The sequence below is a fragment of the Xyrauchen texanus genome, chromosome 19 (genome assembly GCF_025860055.1).
Source record: "Xyrauchen texanus isolate HMW12.3.18 chromosome 19, RBS_HiC_50CHRs, whole genome shotgun sequence".
NCBI lineage: Eukaryota > Metazoa > Chordata > Actinopteri > Cypriniformes > Catostomidae > Xyrauchen > Xyrauchen texanus.
Window position 1 is genome coordinate 41,098,687 of NC_068294.1, and position 27,372 is coordinate 41,126,058.

Here is a 27,372-nt window from a genome sequence, read left to right on the forward strand (position 1 = left end):
AACAGTACTACACAGTATATACTTATGTTTTATCTGAACATCACCATTTGCTGGATTTATTCCATCTGAACAGTTTTGAGGTTAGTCAATCTCATTTTTCTCTTTTTTAATGGAGGGGGAAATATGTGGGAAAGTAAAGTTAGAATTTTGGGGTAAGATGGCATCCTCAGAAATGGGACCTAGGGCATATTGTAATAATAACTCATGGAATAGAATTATTAAATGTTTTATTATTAATGAATGAGCTAACACTTAGTGCTACAATCACAGTGATGGTCAATAATTCATTATTATTCATTTTTGAGTTCCATTTTGAAGCAGGAACTGGGACTGAAGGGCATTACAGGACCTATAACAAGGATACACTACATCAAAATATAAAATAACACTTTGACATTAATAATATACATAATTACAACATTTACAAACTTTACAATTCATAATATGCATTTATATTTAAGAATATGCATATTTTAGCCATTTTGTGAAATTGCATTTCCTTTATAAGAATAAAAAAGAAATAAAAAAAAATACTTTCTAGTATTGTAATAAGATAAACACAACTGTAATGATGTATATGATGATGTTGTACAAAAATGTTACAATATGGTAATATAATCTAATGACAAAATCTGTAAATACATGTTCACTCTCTCATAGAGTTAACATAATTACCAACATGGATTAAAATACAATCCTGTAATTTCATCGTTTCCTAACCCATTTGTGCAAATAGGTTGTACATTTCAAAACACGTTAAAATATGAATGTCAGTATCTATTGAGACTCGTCCGAATCTAGAGAGTTCTGAGAGTCTGCAGGGGTCACATGACCAAAACCAGAGTCCGTGTTCGTCTCTGATAAGTCTGTCAAATCTCTGTGAGAGTCTGTGATGTCTGACTCAAACGCTGCGTTCAGCTCGCCATGACTGTGTCTCTTCTGAATCTCCTCGAAGATCTGAAGAACCTTGAACAATCATAACAAACAGATTAGCTGTAAAATACAAAAGCAATTCTGAGAATAGTCAGACATCTTTGCTGGAAGGACAATGTTACCTTAGATTTAGGAATAAGACCGACACGGAAAAATCCGATCTGGCCGCTCTCAATTTTGGTGCAGTCGACCACGGTCGAGGCGATATTCTCTGGTGACGGCCCATCGCACAGCACTCCATCTACCTAGAAGACATGTTAGGATATATTTAGAAAAAAAATAATTCTGCTGCGTTCACATCATGTCAGAATTACAATAATTACGAGAAGACATTGAGATTCTGTTTGGAGTAGTTCACACCCTCAAGCTGCGTTCACACTGCCAGCGACACACAGTGACAAATCGACCTCATCTCATTCATTTTCAATGAGAGTTGGCGACTTCTGGCAACACGAGCGACGGCGACCGTTGGCGACCGGATGAGGGCATGTCCAGCGACACGACAAAGTTGAGAAATGCAAATGAAGAGCGACTTTCGAGGGAGTGACAGCCAATATGAGAGAAGATGGTAGAGCTCACGTGATCCTAATATTTTAATAATAATATTAATTGTAAAGAAACAGTGCTGTTTAGACTCTCCATACACACCACTAACGACCTAACAGCCAGCCCCTGGTGACATGCAGCGACAGTGTATCTGGCAGTGTGAACGCAACTTCAGACCTTAGAGAAAATGTCTAATTTCAATGGCAATGTTCATAGAGCCAAAATGCATCCATGTGTGACTTTGTTAGAAAGCAAAATACTTCATTGCTACGTTAATTCCCCTCTATATTCTCTCGCTAAATATTTAAGAACCAAGACAGCGACCCAACTAACACTAGCTATAATAAATCTACAAGTTTGACAAAGATGTGAAACATCATTACATGATTCCAACATGATCTGAACACAATATCAGTCCCCTAATGTTTAATACCGATAAAAAAAAAATGCCTTTACCTTGTCGCCCAGTTTGGCATGAACTTGGTTATGATGCGTTGTGTCTGCCTCGCCAGTCGGGTTAGCAGATGTGACAGCAATGGGGCCCACCTGGTTTCAAAAAGCAAGCTTTTTACTAAAAAGAACAATACTACTATAGATTCCAGCATGAGCACGATCTACAACAACAAGACTTACCAAATTTATGAGATGTGTAGCGACACTACAATCTGGGTTTCTTATGGCTATGCTCTGTGGTGTGCCAATGTATTTGGATGAGTCGCCCAAACCAAAGAATTCCATCCATGGCGCTAAGATTAAAAGTTGAAGTTTGGTTTAAATTCTTAAGTTGTTTTACATCATTTTGTATCTCAGGTCCACCATGTATATCAAAGATGAGAATTACCCACCTCTAGCTATAACTAAGCTAATGGAAGATGGCCAGGCAGCCTCCATAAATTTCCAGAGAACAGGGCTGATCTGTTGTCTGACTGGCTCCAACTGCTTTAAGGAAGAAATCCATAAGGACATCGGACGCTCTTTTGCCTGTTTCTTCACACTGTGGAAGTATGATTACATGGTTAGAGGCACTAATGAAGCAACATATACTAAAGTATGTGCCTAAAGCCCTGTTCACACTCAGTATGTTTGCATGCACTTTAAAAGTTCAGTTTCAGTCGGACTACCTTCAAATGGCATGTAATGCTGGGTCAGTACTGGGATAAGATCTTTGGGGGGTGTTGCGAAGTCAAACTAAAGGGCAAAGTTTACTGTGGTTTCCGCATGCTGGTACATCTCGTACATGCAAACTTCTTTATCAGCGCAGTACATGCGGATTGTTCGCATGTTCACAAAAACCAAAGTATTCTGTAGCGCATTTTCTGCACATACATTTGACATTGACAGCGCTAAAAAGAGTATCGCAAACCAGTCGCAGAAAGTCGTTGCAAGGCTAAGCACTAGACCGTGGCTAAAGTATACTCTAGCCTTAACAGACCAAGATAATGCGATTATAGCTTGGCTTTGTCCAGCATGTACACGTTAATCAGACCACAGCTGGCCTCGCCGTTGTGCGCATGCTATGAAAGTCACATGGTATACGACTTGTATTTAACCCAACGTATTTGACGTCAGTCCTTCAAATATTCAATTACTCATTGTGCACTGACAGCGATTTTAACCGTCGCTAGTGGCATTTCATCACTGGATGTGCTAACATTCTTGGTGGGCTGTGCAACTGGACAGCTTTTGAAAATTGGATCACAAATTAGATGTTTTGCCATTACAATAACATTTATAAAATTTTAACCACATCTACACAAAAATGTTTGATAACGCATACATTTTGCTACGTTTACACTAGAACAGTATTTCCGCCAGAGATAACGGAGCGTTTCGAATACACTCTCAATTACCGCATACTTTGAGTTTTCAAACTAAAACAGGCTATTGTGGCCTTTGATTTTGAGATCGATTCGCTGGACACACCCATATCGGCCGCTCACGCTTATGTCTCCAGAGATAGTGAACTCTCTTTGAAAACGAACGACTTCCAGTCACTTTATCGCTGTCAGTGTGAAAAGGGCTTATGTTTTGGTCTTTCAAAATATCAAACTGGAATATAACTGACCTATAGGCTTTTTCAACAGCCTGTGGACGATTGCAAGCTGCTACAAGTACATAGACTGTGTCTGTGGGCATCCCGCATATTCCGCCATTCTTCATGATCTCTGTCAAAAAATAAAGAAGTTATACATACGCATTCACTACACTGTACACTCACTGAGCACTTTATTAGGAACACCTGTACACCTACATATGCATATGCATGCAATTATCTAATCAGCCAATCGTGTGGAAGTAGTGCAATGCATAAAATCATCCAGATGCGGGTCAGGAGCTTCAGTTGATTTTCATATCAGCCATTAGAATTGGGAATATATCCCAGTCATTTCGACTGTGCATAATTGTTGGTGCCAGATGGGCTGTTTGAGTATTGAAAGGCTGTGGTAACTCAGATAACCCCTCTGTACAATTGTAGTGAGCAGAATAGTATCTCAGAATGCACAACACATCGAGCCTTGAGACGGCTGGGCAACAACAGCATAAGACCAAATCCGACACTTTATTAGGACCATAGTGTTCCTAATAAAGGGATCAGTGAGCGGATATGCAAATACATTAGCTATTCTATACCTTAAAGGGACAGTCCATCCAAAAATTTTAAAATTCAGTCATCATTTTCTTAACCTTGTTGTTGTAAACCTGTTGACATTCTTTCTTCCGTGAAACACACAAGGTGTTGTGTTGCACTTAAGAGGTTAAGTCATATGGCTTTGGAGCGACATGTAGGTGAGTAAATGATGACAGATTTTTAATTTTTTGGGTGAGCTATCCTTTTAAATTTTGCTACTCACCTGCAATCTGTTGAACAGATGAAGATTTCTTGGATGAAAGGTGTGGGCAGCTGTCCTTGCCTCCTCCAAAGCCCCTCAGCTTGATCAAAGGATCTCCAAATGGAATTTGTGGGCTTTTAAAGGTGCAGTTGAAAAGGCTGGCAAAGAAGATGTAGAAACTCACCAGCCCAAAGATAATGGTCACGCCAATATCGTAACCGTAGGGCAGCACACCTACTGCATCCAGTAAAAAGCTAATCAAGATGAGCTGGAACGTGAAGGCATAGATGAACCAAGCCTTGTTGAGAAACAGAGTGCCAACTGTCACCAAAACGTTGAAGAGCATGAAACTGATGATTCCCACTGCTATGTGCAGGCCACGGACGTCCCCGTAGAGGCCGCCGAAGCGTGTCAGTCCCCACACTGTCCACATGATACCATAAAGGATGAAAGTGGTACTCTCCAGGGTCTTGCCTCGTGCAAATGCAACAGAACCACATAACAAGTGCAACACACCACCTGACACCACAGCCCAAGGTAGAATCAGAATTGACAATGGGTTTCCACTAGTAACCGATGCTGTTATTGAAAAAGCAGCCAGGACGCTGCAGCCATGGCCCAATACTTCAGCATCTGCATATTTCGAAAAGCCCAGATAGGGAGCGTGAAGATCTTTGCCATGAGTTTGGAGGATGACTTTATTACTGCGAGCCAATAGGTTCTTAAGTATACCCGCACCAGTAGGTATCTTGTTTGGTGAAACCAAGTTATAAAGGGTTATAAAAAGCACAAAGCCAGAAGTAACAAAAATAGCGGCCTGTACACCTTGCGTTCCCCTCTGAAAGAAGCTTCGGGGTTCGGCTGCAATGGCTATGCAGTACGCCACAAAGAACAATTGGTAGATGGCGTTCAAAAGCCCTCCTTGGAAGCTAAACAAAGCTAGAACAAAAAACAGCACAGATAATACAACTGGAAAAGGTACTGGGGAATAGGGTACTTGGTCTGTTAAGTCGGCAACTAGGGCGGTATATCCCTCCGTGAACCGTAAAATAGATGTGAAACCATAAAAAGTGGCCGCCATGGTGTCCATCACTCTGTAACTCTTAACACAGACGCCCAGCTGGAAAACGCCAGCGGTCCACAACCATGGGACATGGCCAGAGAAAAGTCTAGGGACCACACCAAGCAAAGGACATGCTAGTACACTAGCCGACAACAAATTCATGATTATTCCAACAGCAGAGACATCATTGGCCTCTTGATTCTGTAACGGTTTTGCACTGTCTTTGCTAAGAAAAACAATTCCAGGTAGCTGGATCTTTCTCTGGGTGATATAAGACAACAAACGCCCGCTTCCAAAGTAAGCACCCACTAAACAGGTCATGAGGTAGCAGGCGGCAGTAGCCGCCTGTCCGAAGGTCAAATCGGCCATACCGGCGATTTGATGGGCACACGCTAAACATATAGTGAGGGCTATGGACGACAGAACCACCTCATGCTGGAGAACAGCCACAATGAAAATAACAAGCAGTGCCAGGGTGAAAGCGGCAAGGCCGGGCACCATGGCATCTCTCAGCCCATTTGTTCCACCGATTACTTTCTCACCGGTTAGTATGTGTACTAACCCTGAACCACACCAGAGGGCTGAGACAGTCAGGCACAAATTAGCACATAGACAACTGTGGGACTGGCGTTGTTGTACACCTGGATAAAAGGACAGTGAGAAAGAAAGAGAGAGATTTTGTTGAATTTGCTGTTATTTATGCATTCACAAAATAACCTTAAGATGACATAAAAGTGAGTTTAAAGCTTGAAGTCATTTCTGTGCCACAAGCATGACCACAAAGGATTGCCAAAATATTCACGGTTTTTAAAAAGGTTTCCTGGACACTCCCCCGTCTGCCATTGTTTGATAAAAACAGATGGTCCCACCCCAAACTCAAGCCATTGGCTGAGCCAATTTTTATTTATTAATGATAATGCAATTCAATTTAATGGACGTTTGTAATGAAATTGAAATGTGTAAATCTTAATATATATATATATACTGTATGTGCTTTTTTGTAGTGCTACATGGCCACAATGTTTACACTTTTCAGCTAAATCAACCAACAAATGAGTAGGAGTTGAGTTCTCAGCATATTAAGATGGGATAGGTGAAAATATTTTAACATTGCAATTAAGAATTGAGTGCATTACAAATGCAGCTGCCAATAGACTGTACAGTGGAGCTAGGGAGTTGGTCCCCATTGGCCACTCCACTCGCAATTGCTGTTTTAGTCATTTTTTGGCACACTTTAGTTCTTTTAGTCGCTTGCCCCTGCCTGGCCACCCTTTTGAAAAACTCCTGGCTCCGCCCCTTAGACTGCACTAGAGTATGTGTCATCTATAAAAGACATCTTTATACTCATGCATTCAAATAGAAACAATCTATCTGTTATATTTACCTTTTATTTAAATAAACTAACACCACTATTATTATGTAGCCTAGTTAAAGAAATTCTCAGTGAAGGTAAGTGACAATGTAATAAACTGACTTAAGATTGCACAATTTAAACATCTGAAAATCAGTAAATTTGCTCATATCCCATTTGTACATAACTTATGACCAATAACATGTTTATTGTAGTCTAATGATGTGTGAAACATACCTGCATAAGCCAGCAGGATAGAGAATATTAGGAGCACAACTCCTAAAGCTGTGTCTGTGATGAAGGGTTGACCTGGAGAGCTTGCATAGTTGTTCACCAGAAGCAGCAAAGAACCTTTAAAATAAATGATTAATAAAAACTGTTATTTAAATATAAGAAAGAAAACGTATAGAAGAACCTCTGTTAGTGTTATCGCTTTTCAGCTATAAAGCTGTTCAATTTAGAACACATTAGATTTGCCCTCTAATGGTAAAGATTATGTATGTTATGGAAAATAATAAATGATAAAACTTAATAATAAAATAAACTAATTCTATACATAAAATCATATAGATTATTATTATTATTATTATTATTTAGGGTTATTATTTTTAATTGGATATTACATTTTAATTTATTACTTAAATATGTATTTATTTAAATCATAATTTAAAAAAAAATCTCACATTTTCTATTGAGCGAAGTAAACAACAGCGATGATAATCTAACATTTTATAATTTAATAGCTATGCATAAATTATTGCATTCATTATTTGTACGATTTAAAAGCTCAAAAGTGTTTATTTGTTTTTTAAACTTGCCTCCAGATATTCCGAGGATCCCGATGGAGAAGTGCAGTGATTCAGTCCGATCCTCCGCCATCCTGACCTGACACAGACAAACTTCTCACGAGCGCTGAGCTTTATAAACACAGATGACATCATGCGCGGTGACGTCACATTGACCTGACGTGACATTCTTTTTTTTTTTTCCTTCCTTCTTTCCTGGAGTGTAAATGTAACCATTGTTTGAGAAATATATGAGAAGATAAGGTGTCTAATACAAAACAATAAAATAACGTTATATAAAGGGCACCGGGGCTAGTTGTCACACTTTTCTCTTCCGTGAATATATATCAGGTTAGGTTTATTTTCAGAGACTATTCATTTCTAAATAGTCTCATACATTAAAGTTCTGGCTACAAAAACATTTGATCCATTATTGCACAGAAAAAAAAAAAGATACATTTAATTTCATTCAGCCTATTTTGTTACGCTGTATGGGGCAAGTTGTCACAGTTGGAACCCTTTATTTTTCTTTAACTTTATTCTGATTTTGAGAAGAATAGCCATAAAAAAAAAATAATAATAATAAAAATAAAAAAAATATATATATATATATATATATATATTTATTTAATGTAAAAAAAAATTCATCAACAACACATTTGTGTTTAAAATGTATTATATGACTTCATTGCTTTTTGACTGTGTATGCCAGTGTGGTTTTATTGTGTTCACTTGTTCACCCAACATTTATTACAAAAATATGATGACATTGCATGATGGTTTAGTTTGGAGGATAAAATAAATAAATTGAAATCCTAATTTAAGACACTTTTAAACTGTGCTTGAAACTAAACAAAACACTGTTAGAGAAAAAAAGTTTGCAATTGGACTTATTTTTGTCTCAAAACCCTACAGATACTTAGATATAGCCCTTGTTACAGCTTTTCCGTGTGACAACTAGCCCTGGTTAAAAACAAGAAGTTTTATTACAGTGCAGTGAGTGTTGCAGCAGTGCAAACTGAATGAATGAATGAATGACTAAGCATCTGTCTGTGAAAACAGAGACAATCATTTCCTCTTTTCCTTCCAGGCAGCTCTCACAGGAAGGTTGTGTAATGCACAGTTGTACACGCCTTCATGGGAGGGATCTTAACCTTTGAATATAAGACATCCCTTTCCTGGAGTGAGCCATTCACTCAAGAAGCGGCTGTGCACTTTACTGTAACGTCAACTCTGTTTAACAAGGTAAGTTATGAATTACATTTAACAACTATAGTTATATATTTAATAAAGTCTTTAAGTATGGACATTTTAACACTGGAACATCATATCATAATGTTTTAACTCAGAATGCAATTTTTTTGCATTAAAGACTTTTATTGGGGATGAGTGTTTTAAACAGGGTGTAATAATGATTTCCCACTCAATGATTTATTGTAGTTAAGGAAAATTTTTAAAATACTCTGTTTAATGGTACTTGTTTACCATAACCAGGGTTGTGAGGGTTACTTTTGTAAATGTATTCCACTACAGATTACAGAATACATGCTGTAAAATGTCATTTGTAACATATTGTGTTAGATTACTCAAGGTCAGTAATGTAATCGGAATACTTTGGATTACTTCTTCAGCACTGGTAGATTTTTGTTTTTTGTTTTTTGATAATCGTTTTGACTATAAAAACTCTAGTACAGTGAGACAAAATACACTTTTGTATACAGCTATTTTTACAGAAAAAAAAAATCTGATCAAGAATACGATTTTTGCCCTAAAATCAAAGGTCTTACTAGAACAAAAGAAATTATGATCTAACGTGAATTTTCTTGATAAAAAAAACATGATCGTGTCTGGTAACATGTGCATGTAAAATGGCTAGAAATAGCATTTATATAGTAGAATAGTAGAATGTCATTCATCACTCTTTAGTAATGAAATGTTTGTGTTTAGTGTACTAGATAAGATGGCAAAGAGTGTGGCAGTGATCCTCTCTGGTTGTGGCGTGTATGATGGCACAGAAGTCCATGAGGCATCTGCTATAATGGTACACCTGAGTCGAGCAGGTGCCAAGGTAATGCATGCACTTGCACACCAGGGTTATGTGTCATTTAAGCAAAACACCTGCAATATGTTGATGTGATTACAACTTGACTTTATACCTTTGCAATATAATTCATGTCTGCAGAGGCTTTTTTTGGGAATACAATAAATGTGCAATAGTTTGTCTAATTAAGATATATTGCCGATGCAAAGAGACTGTAGTAAACATCATCCAGTGCTTTGCATCATTGAGTCTTGGCTTTAAAAGAACTCACTTTGCATTGTAGGTTTCAATGTTTGCACCTGACACTGAGATGATGCACGTGGTGAACCACTGCGAAGGTAAACCTGGGACAGAAAAAAGGAACGTGATGCAGGAGAGTGCCCGCATCGCCCGAGGTGACATCACTGACCTGGCCAAGCTAGATGCCTCTGCTTTTGATGCGCTCATCATTCCAGGTAATCAAAACAACTGATGTAGCAAAATATTGCACTGTCAATTATTCATTCTAATTGACTCAAGATTTGCACCTAGCAGATGATAAAACGGGTGAAGATGGACTAGTAAGCAACCACTCAGATGCCCATAGAAACCACCTAGAAACTATTAGAGCATCCTAGCTACCACAAAGCAACACCCAGAACACATCAGTTACGCCTTAGAAACAATCTATACCACCCTAGCATCAAAATCATTTGCTTAAGAAAATGTACAGATCTAGTTCATTTTTAATGTGAAAAAGCCAACTGCTGTAATAATAAACAATTAACTCTCAATGTACCATACAGGTGGGTTTGGCGTGGCTAAAAACCTGAGCGATTGGGCCACCAAAGGCAAGGAGTATTCAGTCAAACCCCAGGTGGAGAAGGTCATCAAATGTTTCCATCAGGCAGGGAAGCCCATGGGCATGTGCTGTATCTCCCCCGTTCTCGCCGCTAAAGCTGTTCCAGGATGTGAGCTCACCGTGGGCCACGACTGCGAGTGCGAGATGTAAGACAAAACGATATTGCCTGTTCTTACAGCTTATGATATTAGAGTCATTAAATGAAACCATGGGACAAATGTTTAAAATGGTAAAGCCACCGTTTCTCATTAGAGATATCATGGTTTAGGCACTTTAAAAGCAAGCTCTGATGATGTTACCTCATTGGATCACTAATCACTAATTGAGACTAATAATACTCTCTTTGTTGTGACTGCAGGTGGCCGTATGCTCAGGTTGCAAAATCCATGGCAGAACTGGGCTGCAAGCACATGAATAAGAATGTTGGCGAGGTGCATGTCGATAAGAAGAACAAACTGGTGACAACCAGCGCATTCATGTGCAACGCTCCCATCCATGAGATCTTTGATGGTCTGGGTGTCATGGTCAAAGAAGTTCTAAAACTAGCCTAACTTAGTCAATTCAAGTCTCAAATAAGTTGTGTGTATATACAGTATTTTTCAGTGTTTTAACCCATAAAGTTTAAATGTGTCACAATTGGAGACACCAGTTCATGCTCACTATTGGAAAAAGGGTGTAAAGTATTTGATTGTTAAACCTTTTGCAGGTCTTTCACAATGACTGTCAATGTTTGTGATATTATACCAGTAAAACTGACTTTCTAAAAACACTTCCTTGTTCTCTATTTTTATGTTAATAATTATTGTTCATACTACAAGAGGTTATCAATCACTAAATCACAAATCACTAAAAGTGTTCATTGTTGTTCTCATAAATATATAGAGAGGAGAAATTGAAAGATGAATACAGTAGTTCTGAAAATTAATGGGATAAAACATGTGTTATCATATCAAACAATTACTGTATGTGTTTAAAACATTATTAAAATATTATAGTGACAGAGAAAATTGCAGAGTGTCTCGATTGACCAATCACAATCAAGTATTCCAGTGAGCTTTAAAACTGATAGAGTTGTATTAGATATCCTGTAACTGGTGTATATGTTATAGGGGTGCAAATATTGATGTTCATACACTCTCTATTTTTTTCCGATTCCCTCTAAAACAGTTCAAAGAATTAGCATTGCCTGTGTTGATGTGGCTTTATATAAGGGACTGGGTCACAGCCTTTCTAGGGGTTACCAAACGTTTTTGTCAGCCAATCTCCTTTGTTTGAAGTACCCCCTGATATTTTAAGTAATGGTAACCTTTCGAAATATGGCCTAGTATATTGCGGACCAGATCCTTCAAAACACAGCCAAGACCAATACCACACCCCTAAAGACCAAAGCCAATACCAGACATCCTAAGACCTAGACCATTACTAGAACCTTCAAAGACCCAAATGAATCCTAGACCTAGACTCTTTTAAAATCCAGATCCAGGCCAATACTAGACCCTCTAAGACCCACACTATTACTAGACCATTCTAAGACCAAGATGAAAACCAGATCCTCCCAGACTAATCCCAATACCAGACCTCCTAAAACCCAGACCATTACCAGAAACTTCTAAGACCCAAATAAATACCAGACCCTCCAAGACCCAGAATCTTTTAAGACCCAGGCCAATGCCAGACCCCATTAATAATCACACCATTACAAGACCCTCCTAAGACCAAGATGAATACTAGAACCTCCAAGACCCAGACTCTTCTAAGATCCAGAGCAATACTAGACCCTCCTAGATCCAGACCATTACTGGACCCTCCCAAGACCCATACCAGAACCAGACTCTCTTTGTCCAAGACCAATACCAGGCTCTCCAAGTCCCAGACCAATACCAAACTCTCAAAGACCTAATTCCAGACTCCCTAAGACACATGATGAGACCACTACCAGAACCTCCAAGACCCAGACCAAGACCAATACTAGGTGCATAAAGAACCAGACCCAGACTAATACCAGAACCCATAAGACCCAGACAAATACCAAATTCTCAAAGAACAAAATTCAGACCCTGTAAGACCCATATTAAGACCAGTACCAGACCTTACAAGACCCAGATCAATAGCAGACCCGTTAAGACATTTACATTACATTTACGGTATGCATTTGGCAGACGCTTTTATCCTAAGTGATTTACACTTTTTTAGCACGGCTGTCAGTCCAGGAACTAGGCTGTCAATTTTCAATAGTTCCCTTTAGATACCCAACAACAAGGTTTTGACCTTGTTTTAAAAGCTTCCAATTTTCACCAACTTCTAGAGAATGGTGAAAGTAACATGCCAAGTAATGGTTAAGACAACTTTAATAGATATAACAATTGGTCTTGTCTGAAGCCATACGATCAGATCCAGACCATGACCCCGATAAAGGCCATGTTTATGTGTCTGCAAGAGGCCGCAAGACCAAGACTAAAAGATCAAGACTGCAAGTCTGTTGTATGGTGCATTATAAATGTGATCATTTGTTCTGGTTAATGCTTTTCCCTGTCTCTTCCTCATTCTATATCTACACCCAAGTAATTGTCCTAATGAGATGCTGCATCAACAGGTAAAGCAACACTCTCATTGGACACTTCCTGTATCAATTCTATATAGAGCATCCCAGTTTAAAGGGTAACTAAACCCTAAACCAACTTTTTTTAGTTAATGATCTGTAAGAATGGGGCTTTATTAGTACTGTTCATTGATTCAAGTAATTTTTTTGACATTTGTGTATAAAGTGTTTTAATTCTACAATATATGGTGTAAAAACGTCTGAGTGCTGCCCTCTTCAGGTTGAACGGTGGCTACTGCAGTTGAATTTTCCTATTGGCTGTTTGCGGTACTTCGTGACCTAAGCGGTGACAGCTGATGTAAGCAGGTTCCAGCTCACCACGCCCTTGGTACGAGCTACCACGCCCATGGCAGTATAAAAACCATCTCGTTTCATCAAAACCACTGTAGCGAGTCAGGAGTTGGAATTGCGAGTATTGAAAACGATCAGGATAGAGTATTTTAGCATCTATTTAGCATAGCATTTATATAGTTAGTTAGATTATTTAGTGTAGTCTAGGTAGTTAATTAGCATATTTGTTAGTGTAGTATTGTTAGAAGCATAGTTAGTTAGTAGCATAGTATTGCGTCAGTTAGGATAGCTTCAAGTTAGCGTAGATTATCTGTATTTAGTACAGTGGTCAGGATGGTACGTAGGTGTAATGTTGCTGGTTGCAACAGCACTGCTGGACTGTATTGCTTTCCATATAGACTTGGAAATTAGACGCCAGGGGTTGCACGTCCTTGTTCTGGAAGACCGCGAGTTCCCACCTAGAGCTGTAGGAGTGTGCAAACTGCATTTTACGTGGGATTGCTTCTCCAACGCAATGGAGGTGGAAATGGGCTTCTCCAAACAGCTCGCGCTGAAAAGCGACGCAGTGCCAAACGCTGCTCCTCCTGCATGGACTCCACCACCTCAGCGGCGTCTTGAGGTGAGTGATCATATATATTTGAATCACAATTTATGGTTAGGCTAAATTTAATCCTCTGGGGCCGACAAACGCGCGTTCGCGATGCGGGAGTATTAAACGTATTGCACCCTTATACATTGTATTACGGTATTGACTACCTGTATAGTTTTATTTGGAGGTATACGGTTTTGTACATGACGTTACGCTTTACGTCACATTCTTCTAAGTTGAGAGAACAGCTATCTGATGTTATGTTCAAGTGAATCTTGCTAAATAAAAATCCTGCTAAAAGGATAAACATCACTGAACAGCGTTTCGTTTGTTTTTCCTGCACGCGAGTGAAGGTGAATGCGCTTCGGATGCTCAACAGGGAGTTAAAACCGCAGTTTGAGCCAGCGGCTCGAATTGATATGGCTCCGGCCCTGTGTCCACAGACAATTCACCCTCCTCCACTTCAGGTGAAGGTGGGGGAGAAAGGTCCTCGACTTCAAAAGACCGCTCCGTGGCAAAGCTACTTGCGTCACTCTCCATTTAAGAGTCTGACAGCAGCTGTCAATTAATCCGTCACTACGGGTCTCAGGTGCACGCCCCCCCGCTCATCCCCGCCCTCGGTTCGTCCCCTCTATCCCCGCTGGGGTCTGCCCACTTTTCGAGCATTTTTCAAATATTGCTAGTGGGTGGAGTCAGACTCTGTGCAGGGGTTTAGTTACCCTTTAACATAACACTTTCCAGTTTTATTTAGTTTAGAGGATTGCTAAAATCCTCAGACATTGTGTTAATGTGAAATACTGCAGCCATGTATTATGAGAGTATTTAATACATTTAAATGAAATGAACCGACAATCATCCAGAAGTAATATTGAATAATTTATTATTACAAATTTCAATTACAGGGTTAGAATGTGAATTAATTTTAAGGCTCATGTTTTAAATCATAAAGTTTAAAACCCCTTAGCAAATGATTTCCTGAAAAGCCTGAAAATAACACCCAAATTCTGAGTAATACTATAAACTATAACAGTTTTATATAACGTTTTCATAAATTAAATCTTGGGCCCCATTCATGAAACACAGCATGAACAAATATAAAAAATATTAATAGTTAAATAATAAGAATAATAAGAATATATATATATATATATTTTTTTTTTTTTTAATTCATTCAAATTGAATTGGGACATTTTGTTTCACTTGTGTTTAGTGAATGGGACACACAGAGAATAAAAACAGTACTAAAAATAGTAAGTAACATATTTGAACACAAGTTAAAATCACTATGGAAAAACAACTAGCACTTTCAGGTAACACTGTTACAGTTTCATTCGTTCATTTCTTAAATACAGATCTTAATTAAAGCCAGTTACAATTTGCAGGTTTTTCCGGAGAAATGGTTGTATTTGTCAAATCCGCTGACCAGCACTGTGGCAGGAAAAGTTCTGGGTCGCTCAGGGTCCTGTCAGGAAAACACACATATTTATAATCATACTAGCTTCAACAGTGTTTATGGCTAACAGTATATCATCCTCATTATTTTAATTAACAGTTTTTACCTGGATTGGATAAGTACATGTGGGGACATAGCGGATCACATAGCCACAGCGCCTCCGATCAGACATGTTGGGATCACTGGCATGAACCAAAAGTCCATCATGGATCTAGAACAATGAATGCATGGACATTCAAAGATGACTTAAAATACTGATTACATACAAACCTGTCCAAATTGTAGTTTCAACTTTGAGAATGATACTTACAGACATCTGACCGGCTTGAAGGGGGCATAAGACTGCGTTCTCAGTCTGCACCAGTTCCTCTGGGATCTCTTGATTGACACTCAGCATGTTGCCGACCCGTTTTGATTGGTGATGGGGCAGGAGGCCAGAGTGGTGACTTCCTGTCAGACAAGTAAAGAACAGTTTAGACACTTAAGATTTCAAACTCTTTTTTGCATATATTTAGCAATTTACACTGCACGTCTTCTCTGAAATGCTTTTGAGAAAACGTCTAGTATAGTTGTCACACCTGGAATAACCTGCAGCGCTCCATTGTCCTCGAGTGAGTCATCCAGAGCGAGCCAGACAGACAGAACTGGACCTCCATCAAAACCCCAGTACCTAAAGACCAACATTCGATGGATTACAATAACATTTTGGAAAGTCGAGCAAATAGAAAACCAACATACTGCATTGTAATTTGGGTAAAGTTTGCTCACTTCATGTCCTGATGCCAGGCCACAAATGGCATGCTTTCAATCTTCTTATTGTTGTTTGACTCCTTTTCCTTTTCGAGGGTAGTGCTCAATTGGCAGGACAAAATGATGTCATTATTCTCTTGCTTTTTAGCAGGTTGCACTGGATATTTGCAAATGAATCTGGAGTCGAGTAGGATGACATCAGTCCCCAAAACTGCTGTGACCATCTCTAGAAGACGAGGGTGCTTGGCGAGGCCCATCACCCAATCATACTCCATGTGAACGTTATGAAGACTGTAAGAGGTGTATTCTTCACCTGTAAAAGTAAATAAATAAATAAATCCATTATTTCAACCTGAAATTCATGGTTCTAACTGTGAATATCAGGGAATGTTTAAATCATGATCCAAGGCCTGGAAAAGTCATGGAAAATGTATAGATATATATTTACATTTATGCATTTGGCAGACGCTTTTATCCAAAGCGACTTACAGAGCCCTTATTACAATCCCCCTGGAGCAACCTGGAGTTAAGTGTCTTCCTCAAGGACACAATGGTAGTCGCTGTGGGGCTCGAACCAGCGACCTTCTGATTACCAGATTATCAGTTATGTGCTTAGACCACTACACCACCACCACTACCATACACTGCCTGGCCAAATAAAAAAAGTTGCACACACCTTTAGCTTTTAATTTTCATAAATATGGGCTATCTTTACACAATAAGTGTAAATCTGTGGTGCTATAGCATGACCTGCCTGACACAGAAAAACTGTCTCAACCAATGGCATGAGTTTGAGATGGGTCTATCTGTTTGTTTGACCCATGAAAGACAGGGGGAGTGTTCGAGAAACCTGTTTGAAAACAATAAGTATTTTTGCAATTTTGTTTGGTTTAGCTAGAGGCCTAGAATTTACACACTTCGCCTTTAAAAACGAATGGAAATGTCTTTATATACAGTTAAATATCCTCATAATGCATAATGAAAATTAACTGGTCAACCCTGTAAATATACCTCAGTTACAAGGTTATGATATGACAGAAAACAAATATGCTCAAAATTCCAGCACAACTCACCATGTTTCCTCTCCAGCTCAGCAAAGGCATCTCGGGCCTGTTGTAGCTCTTCTGGACTCAGGATAGGAAGAGCTGACAGATATCCCTGCTGCTCATAAAGGGCCTGAATGTGTGCCACGTCCATGTCTTCGACTTCTGCTTGTCTGCTTAAGCAATAGTATGGACAATCTGGTCTCTCGCTTTCTTCTCAGAGGACTCGTCTCAAACTCAGCTGTGCAAATTCCACGGGGAGAGGCAGCTGTTTTTTTTAACCTGTAGTATAGAACAAAATGATAGCATTGAGGAAACAATTTCCAACCTCTGAAAACCTCCTTGTCTTACTCTGTTTCCTCTTTCCTACCCACTTATTTAAGGCAAATTTATTCTGGGTTGTTTTTGCAGGAACAGAGAGCTCTATATTGCCTGGAAGCTGTGCTTTATGAGCCATTTAATGAGAAAGACATCTTATTCTTCTGTAAATGGGTGGAGGTGAGGCACCTTTACCGGCTCTGTTAAACACAGATGCCAGCCAGAGTGCATTCTTAGAGATTGCCACATGTTTACTGAACTAATTTTCAAGGCACAAGTTCATTGAGTTTGCCAAGAGACACACACCTCACCTAAGTTTGTGCTGAGTCAATACACCTGAATTGAACTTGGTCAATACTTAATAAAAACTAAATAAAGATGCCAGAAGGACAAGTTGTATTTATAGAGAAGTATAGAAAAGGACAGAAAGTCAGTATTAAGTCAGCATAAGAGAAGCAATATACCTGCAATCGCTGCTGTTCAGGATGAGGACTTGCGCTGTTAGCTGTTACTGTGCATATTTATATCATTTCAGAATTAGGCTCCTCCTCCAATAAAACATCATGACATATTTTAAATTCTAGGGGGGGAAAAAACTATTTTTAACAACCTATTTTTGGGTTGGGTTGGGTGTGGAAGCATTTTTAAAAAATATTGTGACGTGGTGAATTCTAGATACTCTGGAAATCTCAAGGAAGATAATTTACAGCAGAGCATTTCCTTTATAGAAACACAATGGAAATCTGAAATCTCAACAGATGATGCTCATGGTGAACGTGACCTGGTGTGTCATCTACTGGTGAGAATATAATGGTAATGATGACTCATGTATTGGAGAATCATTCATACTGTAACCAGAGGCAGAGCAACCTTAATAACCCTTGTGACATTTTTAGAAATGTCTACATAGTTTCTACAATTCCTACATTTGCCCCCTGGTATATACAATCGATATATTCAATATACTAAATACCCATACCCTCTTCTGAAGTCCACTATCATCTCCACTGTTTTGAGCGTGTTCAGCTCAAGGCTGTTATGACCATAGCAGCTGTTCAACCACCCGTCTGTATGCAGACTCGTCACCGTCGCGGATGAGGCCGATGACTGTGGTGTCATCTAGAAACTTTAGGAGCTTGACACTGGGGCCCTTTGCAGTGCAGTCATTTGTGTACAGGGAGAAGAGCAGTAGAGAGAGAATGCATCCCTGAGGATGCAATAGTGATGGTCCCAGATGTGAATTTCCCTAGTCTCACTCGCTGCTGCCTATCTGTCAGAAAGCTGGTGATCCATGGACAGATTGGGGTGGGCAAGTAGAGCTAGGTCAGTTTGGTTGAGAGAAGATCAGGCATGATTTTATTGAAAGCTGAACTGATAGGATCCTTGCGTAAGTAACAGGTCTTACGCAAGTGTTGCAAGATTTAATACAATCCAATATTGACAGCATCATCCACAGACCTGTTTGCTCAGTAAGCAAACTGAAGGGGGTCCAGCAGGGGTCTAGTGATGTCATTCAGGTAGGCCAAAACCAGTCTCTCAAACGACTTCATGACCACAGACGTGAGAGCGGCAGGTCTGTAGTCATTAAGTCCTGTGATTTGGTTTTTTTTTGGTGATGTTAGAGCATTTGAAGCAGCAGGGAACTTCACACTGCTCCAGTGATCTATTGAAGATCTATGAAAAGATGGAGGCCAGTTGGTCAGTGCAGACTTTCAGACAGCCAGGTGAAACACCGTCTGGGCCTGAAGCTTTGCTAGTCTTTTGTTTCCAAAACACCCAGCACACATCCTCCTCATAGATCATAAGTGCAGATTGAGTAGCAGGAGGGGGGTTCCAGGAGGTGTTGGTGTGTGTGTGTGAGTGTGAAGTGAAGATCAGAGTTGGGGAGGGTAAAACGCAGTAAAACACATTCATTTTATCAGCGATCAGTTGACTCTTTACAGAGTGAGGGAGAGGTGTCTTATATTTGGTGATGCTTTTCAGGCCTTTCCACACAGATGTAGGATTATTGTCTGAAAACTGTTTTTTCAGCTTTTCAGAGTAGCTTCTTTTATCCACTCTGATGTTCCTGGCCTGGTTGTACATTCACTGTGTATCATATCAAACATTAAGAAAAATCATTAGGTTTAATGTTTCAGAAAAACATGAACCCTTTCAGAAAATTTGTTTTTACCTGCTTATCTGAAATGCCTGTCTGAATAAAAACAACTGATCATTTCTTTGGATGCCTTTAACATTTTCACTTACTTAATATTTAATTTATGTGATATATTTCATGTTTTCTAAATTCATACAAAAGTTTTGTGTGGGTAACAGCCCAACAGACCAAAATTTCACATGTTGTCAGCGACTGACTGTGTCTTGTAAGACAGTTTTATTCCTGCAGGGGGCGCTTGACGTTCTGATAACAGAATCCTCCATGAATCTGCATTTAAATCTCGTTACAGCATACCTGTGAATGAAAATCTGCCACAGCCTTATCTATTAAAGCATTTTTTAATATCCTCATCCAGTAATAATAAACGACTGTGATTAGCCCATCCTGGCCAGCGCTGAGAAAAGTAACAGGTACCATGCGACACCGCTGTATACACTAGAGGGGGATTGCGCATTGGGAGATACCAACTCGTACAACGGACTTCAGTTTTTTGTCTGATTATGACAGATTCACAGTCATGCAATCGCAAGGTATCTCATACTAAATGCTACGGCAATGATCATAACAACAGTTTAGGTGTAAAAAAAAAAAAATTGCATATTAAATGTCACAGCTTGCTGAAGTCACCTCAAAGAAAAACATGCTTAATAATAAAAATGTTTGCCATTGTTTTCTGAAGTAAAAACAAAATTCACCCCCAAAGCAAAATATGCTTTATAATCAATGGATTACTAAAAACAATTTAAACATAGAGAGACATTTTTGGAGTATCCCATTTACTGTAGCACAAACCATAATATGTATTGCAATTTATATATATATATATATACCTGTCCAAAACTTGACCTGCAATTTAAAGAGAGCTCTAGCCCTTAAAAATATCAAAAATGTATTTTGAGTAAAAATTTCAATTTGTGTTCTTGATGTGTATATAATATAAAACTTTACTTTTTGTGATTCTTTTCAGTGAGTTTTGTGAGTTGTAATCTGAAAAAAATAAAAAATAAAAATAAAAACAATAATAATAAAAAACACATGACCCATATATGATATGTACCATCAGAGCGGATATAAGTTGAGCCAGTACTTTGGGGAAACCCCAGTTTGTCAATATTAATGGTTCCTATACAGGAAACTCCAGTGGACCATGCTTTCCTTATGGTCAAAGCAAAAAAACCTTCTTTAATAGTTTCCTGCTAGTAATGCTAACTCAGTTAATGATTGCACAAACCTATTTTATTTAAATAATATTTACACAAAGTCAAAGATGAATGCCATTTATATAAACATTCCCTTGTAATCCTCAGTAGCCCAGTGCATGACTCAGATTTGTGTCAGTCTGATGACAATGCAGAACAAAAGATGGAGTAGCTTGTAAAGATAATACTATATACCCTTGTGACATGGATTGTTTGAGTTTCACATTCTCAGCCATTCAGCCATATCATTTTGACTGATAGTGAGTCTCTACAAGTTTACAGTTTCAATTTCCTGCAATTGTAAAATGTTGAAAAAATCCCCAAACAAAAACAGTACAATACATTTGTTTTATTTATTTTTTGTTGAAAATATTCAATTCTAAGAAAACGACAAAAGAAAACCTAAAATAAATACATTAGTTACAAAAGGAAGTATAAAATATACCAAAATGTTGTATACAATGCTCTAATATGATAAATCCTCAATATTGAATCTCAGTATTTTTGGCCGGTCATGGGAAGTCCAGCTGCCCTTGATGTTCACGGTGTTTTGGGCAAACGTATTCGCCCCTCTGCTCTTCTCTGTGTTTTCGTCTTTCTGTTTTGGACCGGTCCTGCTCATTATTGCAGCGATGCACCAGAACCGGGTCCTTCACGGCAGGAGCTTTCTTCATCAGCAGTCTCTGGAGAATCTGTTTGTCTGAGCGCTCCTTCTGAAAGTCATCTTCATACACCTTTAACTGAGATAGCAAACATAAACAATCACTTAAAACATGCTAGAAATGTTTGATGGTTTGATAATGGCTTTCATACACGGTTACTCTCTTAAATGCATGATTGTTTCGCCAAACATACAAAATGCCCAAATGCAACAGATGCAACAAATATAGAACAGGATTCATTACTTCAACACTGAAATTTCATGAACGCAACTGGCTTTTAAACACATATCGATCTACACATAATACATAATCTACACATCAGCTACACATATGCTTTTTGAGTCTACATACGTTGTGTATGTATGTTACATAATTTCAGAAGTACACCCAAATGACAATTGCAAAATCATACTGTTTATGTGTTACACTTGCTATAGTTTACTTCCACATTGCTTCTTCATCAAATAGCAATGTCAAATGTAAATCACTGAAGCACCACCTTGAGTAACAAATAATATGAACGTCTACACTCATATGAATACGATTAAAAAAAAAAAATGTTATATAGTAGTCATTTGTATGAATATAGGACAAATGTTTCTTGTAATAAACAAACAAATAAATATATATCCTGTGATATTAATTTGATATAGATATGAAAAAAACGACACATACGTATCTCAGGACTTTAACAGCCCTGTGCACTTTTGGTAATAAAGCAGATATCATTTTTATTATTTGTTTATTTATTTATTTATTTATTTATTTTTGCTATTTTGCCTGTTTCTTTTTTGTTATACTGTTCAGATGTGTAAAGAGGTGGTCATAACTCCATAAACTTCATGAGATAACAGGGGTGAAATGAGGTCCCGGGTCTATGGTATGCATAAAAGGGTTAAAACAGAAAATGTGACATGAAAAGTTTACTTTAAAGGGATGGTTCATTCAAAAGGAAAATTTGACATGCTATGTATTCTTTTTATTCTTTTCTCCCCTTTTCTCCCCAATTTGGCATGTCCAATTCCCAATGCGCTCTTAGTCATCGTGGTGGCGTAGTGACTCGCCTCAATCCGGGTGGCGGAGGATGAATCTCAGTTTACCTCTGCGTCTGAGACCGTCAATCCGCACATCTTATCACGTGGCTTGTTGAGCGCGTTAGAAGCATGTGGAGGCCCATGCTACCCACCCTAGCAACCGGGCCAATTGGTTGCTTAGGAGACCTGACTGGAGTCACTCCAGGTGTGGTAGTCAGCATCAATACTCGCTGCCAATTCACCCTGTGCTATGTATTCATAAGTTACACACCATGCCTTCAGGAGACACAAAAATTACAATAAACCCAATTCTACAAATGAAATTTGTTAAATTGCAATTTCCACCCAAATAATTGTATTATTTGGGTGGAAATAATACTTTAGATAATATTCATGAGTATTACATTCTGCTCTTAGTCCCTGTTGTGAGTGAGCCTCTTTGGTTTCTGTAACTGTATAATATAGACTCTAAAATACAATGGAAATGTGTGACACTCTCAGCAGATGCTTGTATGAACAGGACCAACAGTGTCATCTGCTGGTGAGAACATTCATGTGAAGTAGATGTACTCATATATACAGTCATACTGTTTACATTGTAACAAAAATAGCTTAAATAAATAAGACATTTCCATTATACAATATATATGTTGAATTATTACATATTATTTTTATCGTTTATTTAATATAATATTAATGCTTTCCTAAGCAAGCACCACTAATGACTTCTGAAAGAGGTTTCCCAACATTGTCCCTAAATATAATTGGTCGTGAAACAAATTTGAGCCAAACACAAACTATTGGTTGATGCAGAAGTTGTTATGTCAGGTCTTGTGATGGGGACTTTGATTCACCCCAGTGACTCGGGTCTTTTAATTAATTCACCAAAAAGCTTCATTCACTGATTCGTTCAGTCACCATTTCTGTAGATGTCATAGACCAGAAGGTGGCGACAAATGAGCGCATGTTACTGCAACAATGGAAAAGAACGAGAATGCTTTGTTAACTAAAAATATATATATATTTTATATTTTTTAAATGGTAAACAACAATATTTAACTAGTCTAATTTATTATATTTAACTAGTCTAATTTATTATATTTAACTAGTATATTTTATTATATTTAACTAGTCTATTTTATTATATTTAATTAGTCTAATTTATTATATTTAACTAGTCTATTTTATTATATTTAATTAGTCTATTTTAATATATTTAACTAGTCTATTTTAATATATTTAACTAGTCTATTTTAATATATTTAACTAGTCTAATTTATTATATTTAATTAGTCTATTTTAATATATTTAACTAGTCTAATTTATTATATTTAACTAGTGTATTTTATTATATTTAACTAGTGTATTTTATTATATTTAACTAGTCTATTTTATTATATTTAACTAGTGTATTTTATTATATTTAATTAGTCTATTTTAATATATTTAACTAGTCTAATTTATTATATTTAACTAGTCTATTTTATTATATTTAACTAGTCTGTTTTAATATATTTAACTAGTCTAATTTATTATATTTAATTAGTCTATTTTAATATATTTAACTAGTCTAATTTATTATATTTAACTAGTGTATTTTATTATATTTAACTAGTGTATTTTATTATATTTAACTAGTCTATTTTATTATATTTAACTAGTGTATTTTATTATATTTAATTAGTCTATTTTAATATATTTAACTAGTCTAATTTATTATATTTAACTAGTCTATTTTATTACATTTAACTAGTCTAATTTATTATATTTAACTAATCTATTTTATTATATTTAATTAGTCTATTTTAATATATTTAACTAGTCTAATTTATTATATTTAACTAGTCTATTTTATTATATTTAACTAGTCTATTTTATTATATTTAATTAGTCTATTTTAATATATTTAACTAGTCTATTTTATTATATTTAACTAGTCTATTTTATTATATTTAACTAGTCCAAACCTGATTGGCAATTAATCACTCTTTTGAGTCTGTTCTTTTTAACGAATCAGACAACGGCACAGCAAAAGACTCAATTCGCGATTCAGCCTGAATCATTTGGACAGCTCCAACCCTTACCCTAACCTCGATTACACTTCTTAGCACTTCACACACGCACAGAGCACTAGACGGCCCTATAGGAAGTTTAATTAAGCTTGAAATCATGATCGCCAAGGAGACTACTGATGTCAAGATTTGTTCGTTCTCAGCCAAAACCGGTCTTATGGGTTACTTTTATGCTGCCTTTATGGGCTTTTTGTGGCTTCAAAGTTTTGATCACCATTCACTTGCATTTTAAGGACCTACAGAGCTGAAATATTTTTTACAAATATCTTCATTTGTGCTCTGTAGAAGAAAGAAAGTTATATACATCTGGGATGGCATGAGGGTGAGTAAATAATGAGATCATTTTCCTTTTTGGGTGAACTGTTCCTATTTGGAACAAGTCATTTTCTCTTAAGCCTAGCATTCAGCGTAGTTGGTAGTTTCACAAGCTACAGCTTGGTCAACTCTGTTAATTCTTTAGTGTGGACCTACATTTGAAAATGTTTTAAAGATCCTATTAAGTGTCTATTGCATTTATTGACTGCATCAATATAAAGACTTGATGACTTGTTCCTTTGTAAAATGATGTCTAATGTAGCGTGTGTTGGCAGTAGTTGGTTCATGCATATTGCATATTGTGCATGTGATGTGTTTATAGTCGAATGTATTTTTACATGCAAAAAATGACTACCAAGTGCCCCTGGTGGAAGATAACTGTCCTGTAGAATAGTGATAGTTTAGTCTTGAGTGTGCAGTGTAGTGTACTGCAGTGGAGTGTACACTATGCTCCAGTGCTCACCTGCTCCTGCAGCAGCGCCATCTGCTGACGCATCTCTCCCTCTCTGCGCCGCAGTCTTTTATTCTCCTGCAGCATGCGTTCATGGTCTTTATGCTCCGTTTTATAATCGGCTTCATATATTTTAGTCTGTAGTTGGATAGATTAAAAAATTATTAAAATTTTAGACTGCCAGTGTGTTCTAGTGTGCATGTTCCTGTGCTGTCTTTAACCTAACTGTACAGCCTCAGCATATTTATTATTTTTAAAATGAATAAAATAAATAAATAAATAAATAAAATAATTATATATATATATATATATATATATATATATATATATATATATATATATATATATATATATATATATATATATAATTTTTTATTATAAATAATATACACTCACCTAAAGCATTATTAGGAACACCTGTTCAATTTCTCATTAATGCAATTATCTAATCAACCAATCACATGGCAGTTGCTTCAATGCATTTAGGGGTGTGGTCCTGGTCAAGACAATCTCCTGAACTCCAAACTGAATGTCAGAATGGGAAAGAAAGGTGATTTAAGCAATTTTGAGCGTGGCATGGTTGTTGGTGCCAGACGGGCCGGTCTGAGTATTTCACAGTCTGCTCAGTTACTGGGATTTTCACGCACAACCATTTCTAGGGTTTACAAAGAATGGTGTGAAAAGGAAAAACATCCAGTATGTGGCAGTCCTGTGGGCTGAAAATGCCTTGTTGATGCTAGAGGTCAGAGGAGAATGGGCCGACTGATTCAAGCTGATAGAAGAGCAACTTTGCCTGAAATAACCACTCGTTACAACCGAGGTATGCAGCAAAGCATTTGTGAAGCCACAACACGCACAACCTTGAGGCGGATGGGCTACAACAGCAGAAGACCCCACCGGGTACCACTCATCTCCACTACAAATAGGAAAAAGAGGCTACAATTTGCAAGAGCTCACCAAAATTGGACAGTTGAAGGCTGGAAAAATGTTGCCTGGTCTGATGAGTCTCGATTTCTGTTGAGACATTCAGATGGTAGAGTCAGAATTTGGCGTAAACAGAATGAGAACATGGATCCATCATGCCTTGTTACCACTGTGCAGGCTGGTGGTGGTGGTGTAATGGTGTGGGGGATGTTTTCTTGGCACACTTTAGGCACCTTAGTGCCAATTGGGCATCGCTTAAATGCCACGGCCTACCTGAGCATTGTTTCTGACCATGTCCATCCCTTTATGGCCACCATGTACCCATCCTCTGATGGCTACTTCCAGCAGGATAATGCACCATGTCACAAAGCTCGAATCATTTCAAATTGGTTTCTTGAACATGACAATGAGTTCACTGTACTAAAATGGCCCCCACAGTCACTAGATCTCAACCCAATAGAGCATCTTTGGGATGTGGTGGAACAGGAGCTGCGTGCCCTGGATGTGCATCCCACAAATCTCCATCAACTGCAAGATGCTATCCTATCAATATGGGCCAACATTTCTAAAGAATGCTTTCAGCACCTTGTTGAATCAATGCCACGTAGAATTAAGGCAGTTCTGAAGGCTAAAAGGGGTCAAACACAGTATTAGTATGGTGTTCCTAATAATCCTTTAGGTGAGTGTATACTGTGTATGTATATATATATATATATACATATGTATATATATATATAAACTGCCAAGAAATGTATAGGTCCTTTTTTACCCAGAAAAATAAAAGAAATGTGACATTAATTTCTATATTTAATAGTATTTCAGTCTAGAATTAATTAATTAGTTAATTTAATAATATTTAATAAAAATTAAATAAAAATGCTGACTATTTTTAGGACCATTAAGATGGATTTATTTTTGGCATTGTGCTATTTATCATGACAATCAATTCCCCTCCTCAATTGTCAGAAGACTACTGTAATATGAAAAAATAATAGATTATTTAAATTCTGAATAAAGTGTAAAATTACATTTGTATTACAGTAATGAAGGGGGTCATTATAATAATGCAACTATGCAAAAAAAAATCTTAATGGCCCTACAATGGGTTTCTTAATCTTTATGC

General features: G+C 37.5%; 4 protein-coding genes across 4 annotated transcripts in view; 1 reads left to right on the plus strand and 3 right to left on the minus strand.

Moving 5' to 3' along the window:
• Nucleotides 1-233: 233 nt before the first annotated feature.
• si:ch211-153b23.4 (uncharacterized protein LOC335392 homolog) lies at nucleotides 234-7,610 on the minus strand. The gene is made up of 9 exons (XM_052149667.1): nucleotides 7,543-7,610; nucleotides 6,962-7,075; nucleotides 4,332-6,014; nucleotides 3,545-3,644; nucleotides 2,325-2,473; nucleotides 2,113-2,225; nucleotides 1,936-2,025; nucleotides 1,056-1,178; nucleotides 234-966 (listed from the first exon to the last, which is right to left on the minus strand). The coding sequence occupies exons 1-9, from the start codon at nucleotides 7,601-7,603 to the stop codon at nucleotides 778-780; spliced, it is 2,622 nt and encodes an 873-aa protein (XP_052005627.1). The 5' UTR covers nucleotides 7,604-7,610; the 3' UTR covers nucleotides 234-777.
• Nucleotides 7,611-8,682: 1,072 nt separating this feature from the next.
• LOC127659751 (glutamine amidotransferase-like class 1 domain-containing protein 3, mitochondrial) lies at nucleotides 8,683-11,168 on the plus strand. The gene is made up of 5 exons (XM_052149706.1): nucleotides 8,683-8,754; nucleotides 9,457-9,577; nucleotides 9,834-10,005; nucleotides 10,336-10,537; nucleotides 10,750-11,168. Exons 2-5 carry the CDS (start codon nucleotides 9,470-9,472, stop codon nucleotides 10,940-10,942), a joined length of 675 nt encoding a protein of 224 aa, XP_052005666.1. The 5' UTR covers nucleotides 8,683-8,754; nucleotides 9,457-9,469; the 3' UTR covers nucleotides 10,943-11,168.
• A 3,612-nt stretch (nucleotides 11,169-14,780) lies between these two features.
• LOC127659745 (L-threonyl-[L-threonyl-carrier protein] 4-chlorinase-like) lies at nucleotides 14,781-17,922 on the minus strand. Its single transcript, XM_052149697.1, has 7 exons — nucleotides 17,899-17,922; nucleotides 17,147-17,398; nucleotides 16,092-16,386; nucleotides 15,902-15,993; nucleotides 15,634-15,773; nucleotides 15,430-15,534; nucleotides 14,781-15,332 (listed from the first exon to the last, which is right to left on the minus strand). Exons 2-7 carry the CDS (start codon nucleotides 17,268-17,270, stop codon nucleotides 15,240-15,242), a joined length of 849 nt encoding a protein of 282 aa, XP_052005657.1. The 5' UTR covers nucleotides 17,271-17,398; nucleotides 17,899-17,922; the 3' UTR covers nucleotides 14,781-15,239.
• Nucleotides 17,923-20,817: 2,895 nt separating this feature from the next.
• Nucleotides 20,818-27,372, minus strand: part of LOC127659741 (uncharacterized) — a 23,523-nt gene continuing 16,968 nt past the window's right edge. The window contains exons 6-7 of the mRNA XM_052149692.1: nucleotides 25,338-25,463; nucleotides 20,818-21,531 (exon numbers count right to left, since the gene is read on the minus strand). Coding sequence (XP_052005652.1) covers nucleotides 21,304-21,531; nucleotides 25,338-25,463 — 354 coding nt within the window. The 3' untranslated portion in view covers nucleotides 20,818-21,303. The remainder of the gene's footprint in view (nucleotides 21,532-25,337; nucleotides 25,464-27,372) is intronic.

Coding starts and splice junctions, on each gene's coding strand:
- si:ch211-153b23.4 (XM_052149667.1), bottom strand. CDS start 7,603: ATGGCGGAGGATCGGACTGAATCACTGCACTTCTCCATCGGGATCCTC. Junction 2,474..3,544: donor GCTGTTGAAAAAGCCTATAG/GTCAGTTATATT, acceptor ATACTTCCACAG/TGTGAAGAAACAGGCAAAAG. Junction 1,179..1,935: donor ATGCCAAACTGGGCGACAAG/GTAAAGGCATTT, acceptor CATGTCTTCTAG/GTAGATGGAGTGCTGTGCGA.
- LOC127659751 (XM_052149706.1), top strand. CDS start 9,470: ATGGCAAAGAGTGTGGCAGTGATCCTCTCTGGTTGTGGCGTGTATGAT. Junction 9,578..9,833: donor TGAGTCGAGCAGGTGCCAAG/GTAATGCATGCA, acceptor TTTGCATTGTAG/GTTTCAATGTTTGCACCTGA. Junction 10,538..10,749: donor CACGACTGCGAGTGCGAGAT/GTAAGACAAAAC, acceptor TTGTGACTGCAG/GTGGCCGTATGCTCAGGTTG.
- LOC127659745 (XM_052149697.1), bottom strand. CDS start 17,270: ATGGACGTGGCACACATTCAGGCCCTTTATGAGCAGCAGGGATATCTG. Junction 15,994..16,091: donor GCCTGGCATCAGGACATGAA/GTGAGCAAACTT, acceptor GTTGGTCTTTAG/GTACTGGGGTTTTGATGGAG. Junction 15,774..15,901: donor AGCGCTGCAGGTTATTCCAG/GTGTGACAACTA, acceptor CTTGTCTGACAG/GAAGTCACCACTCTGGCCTC.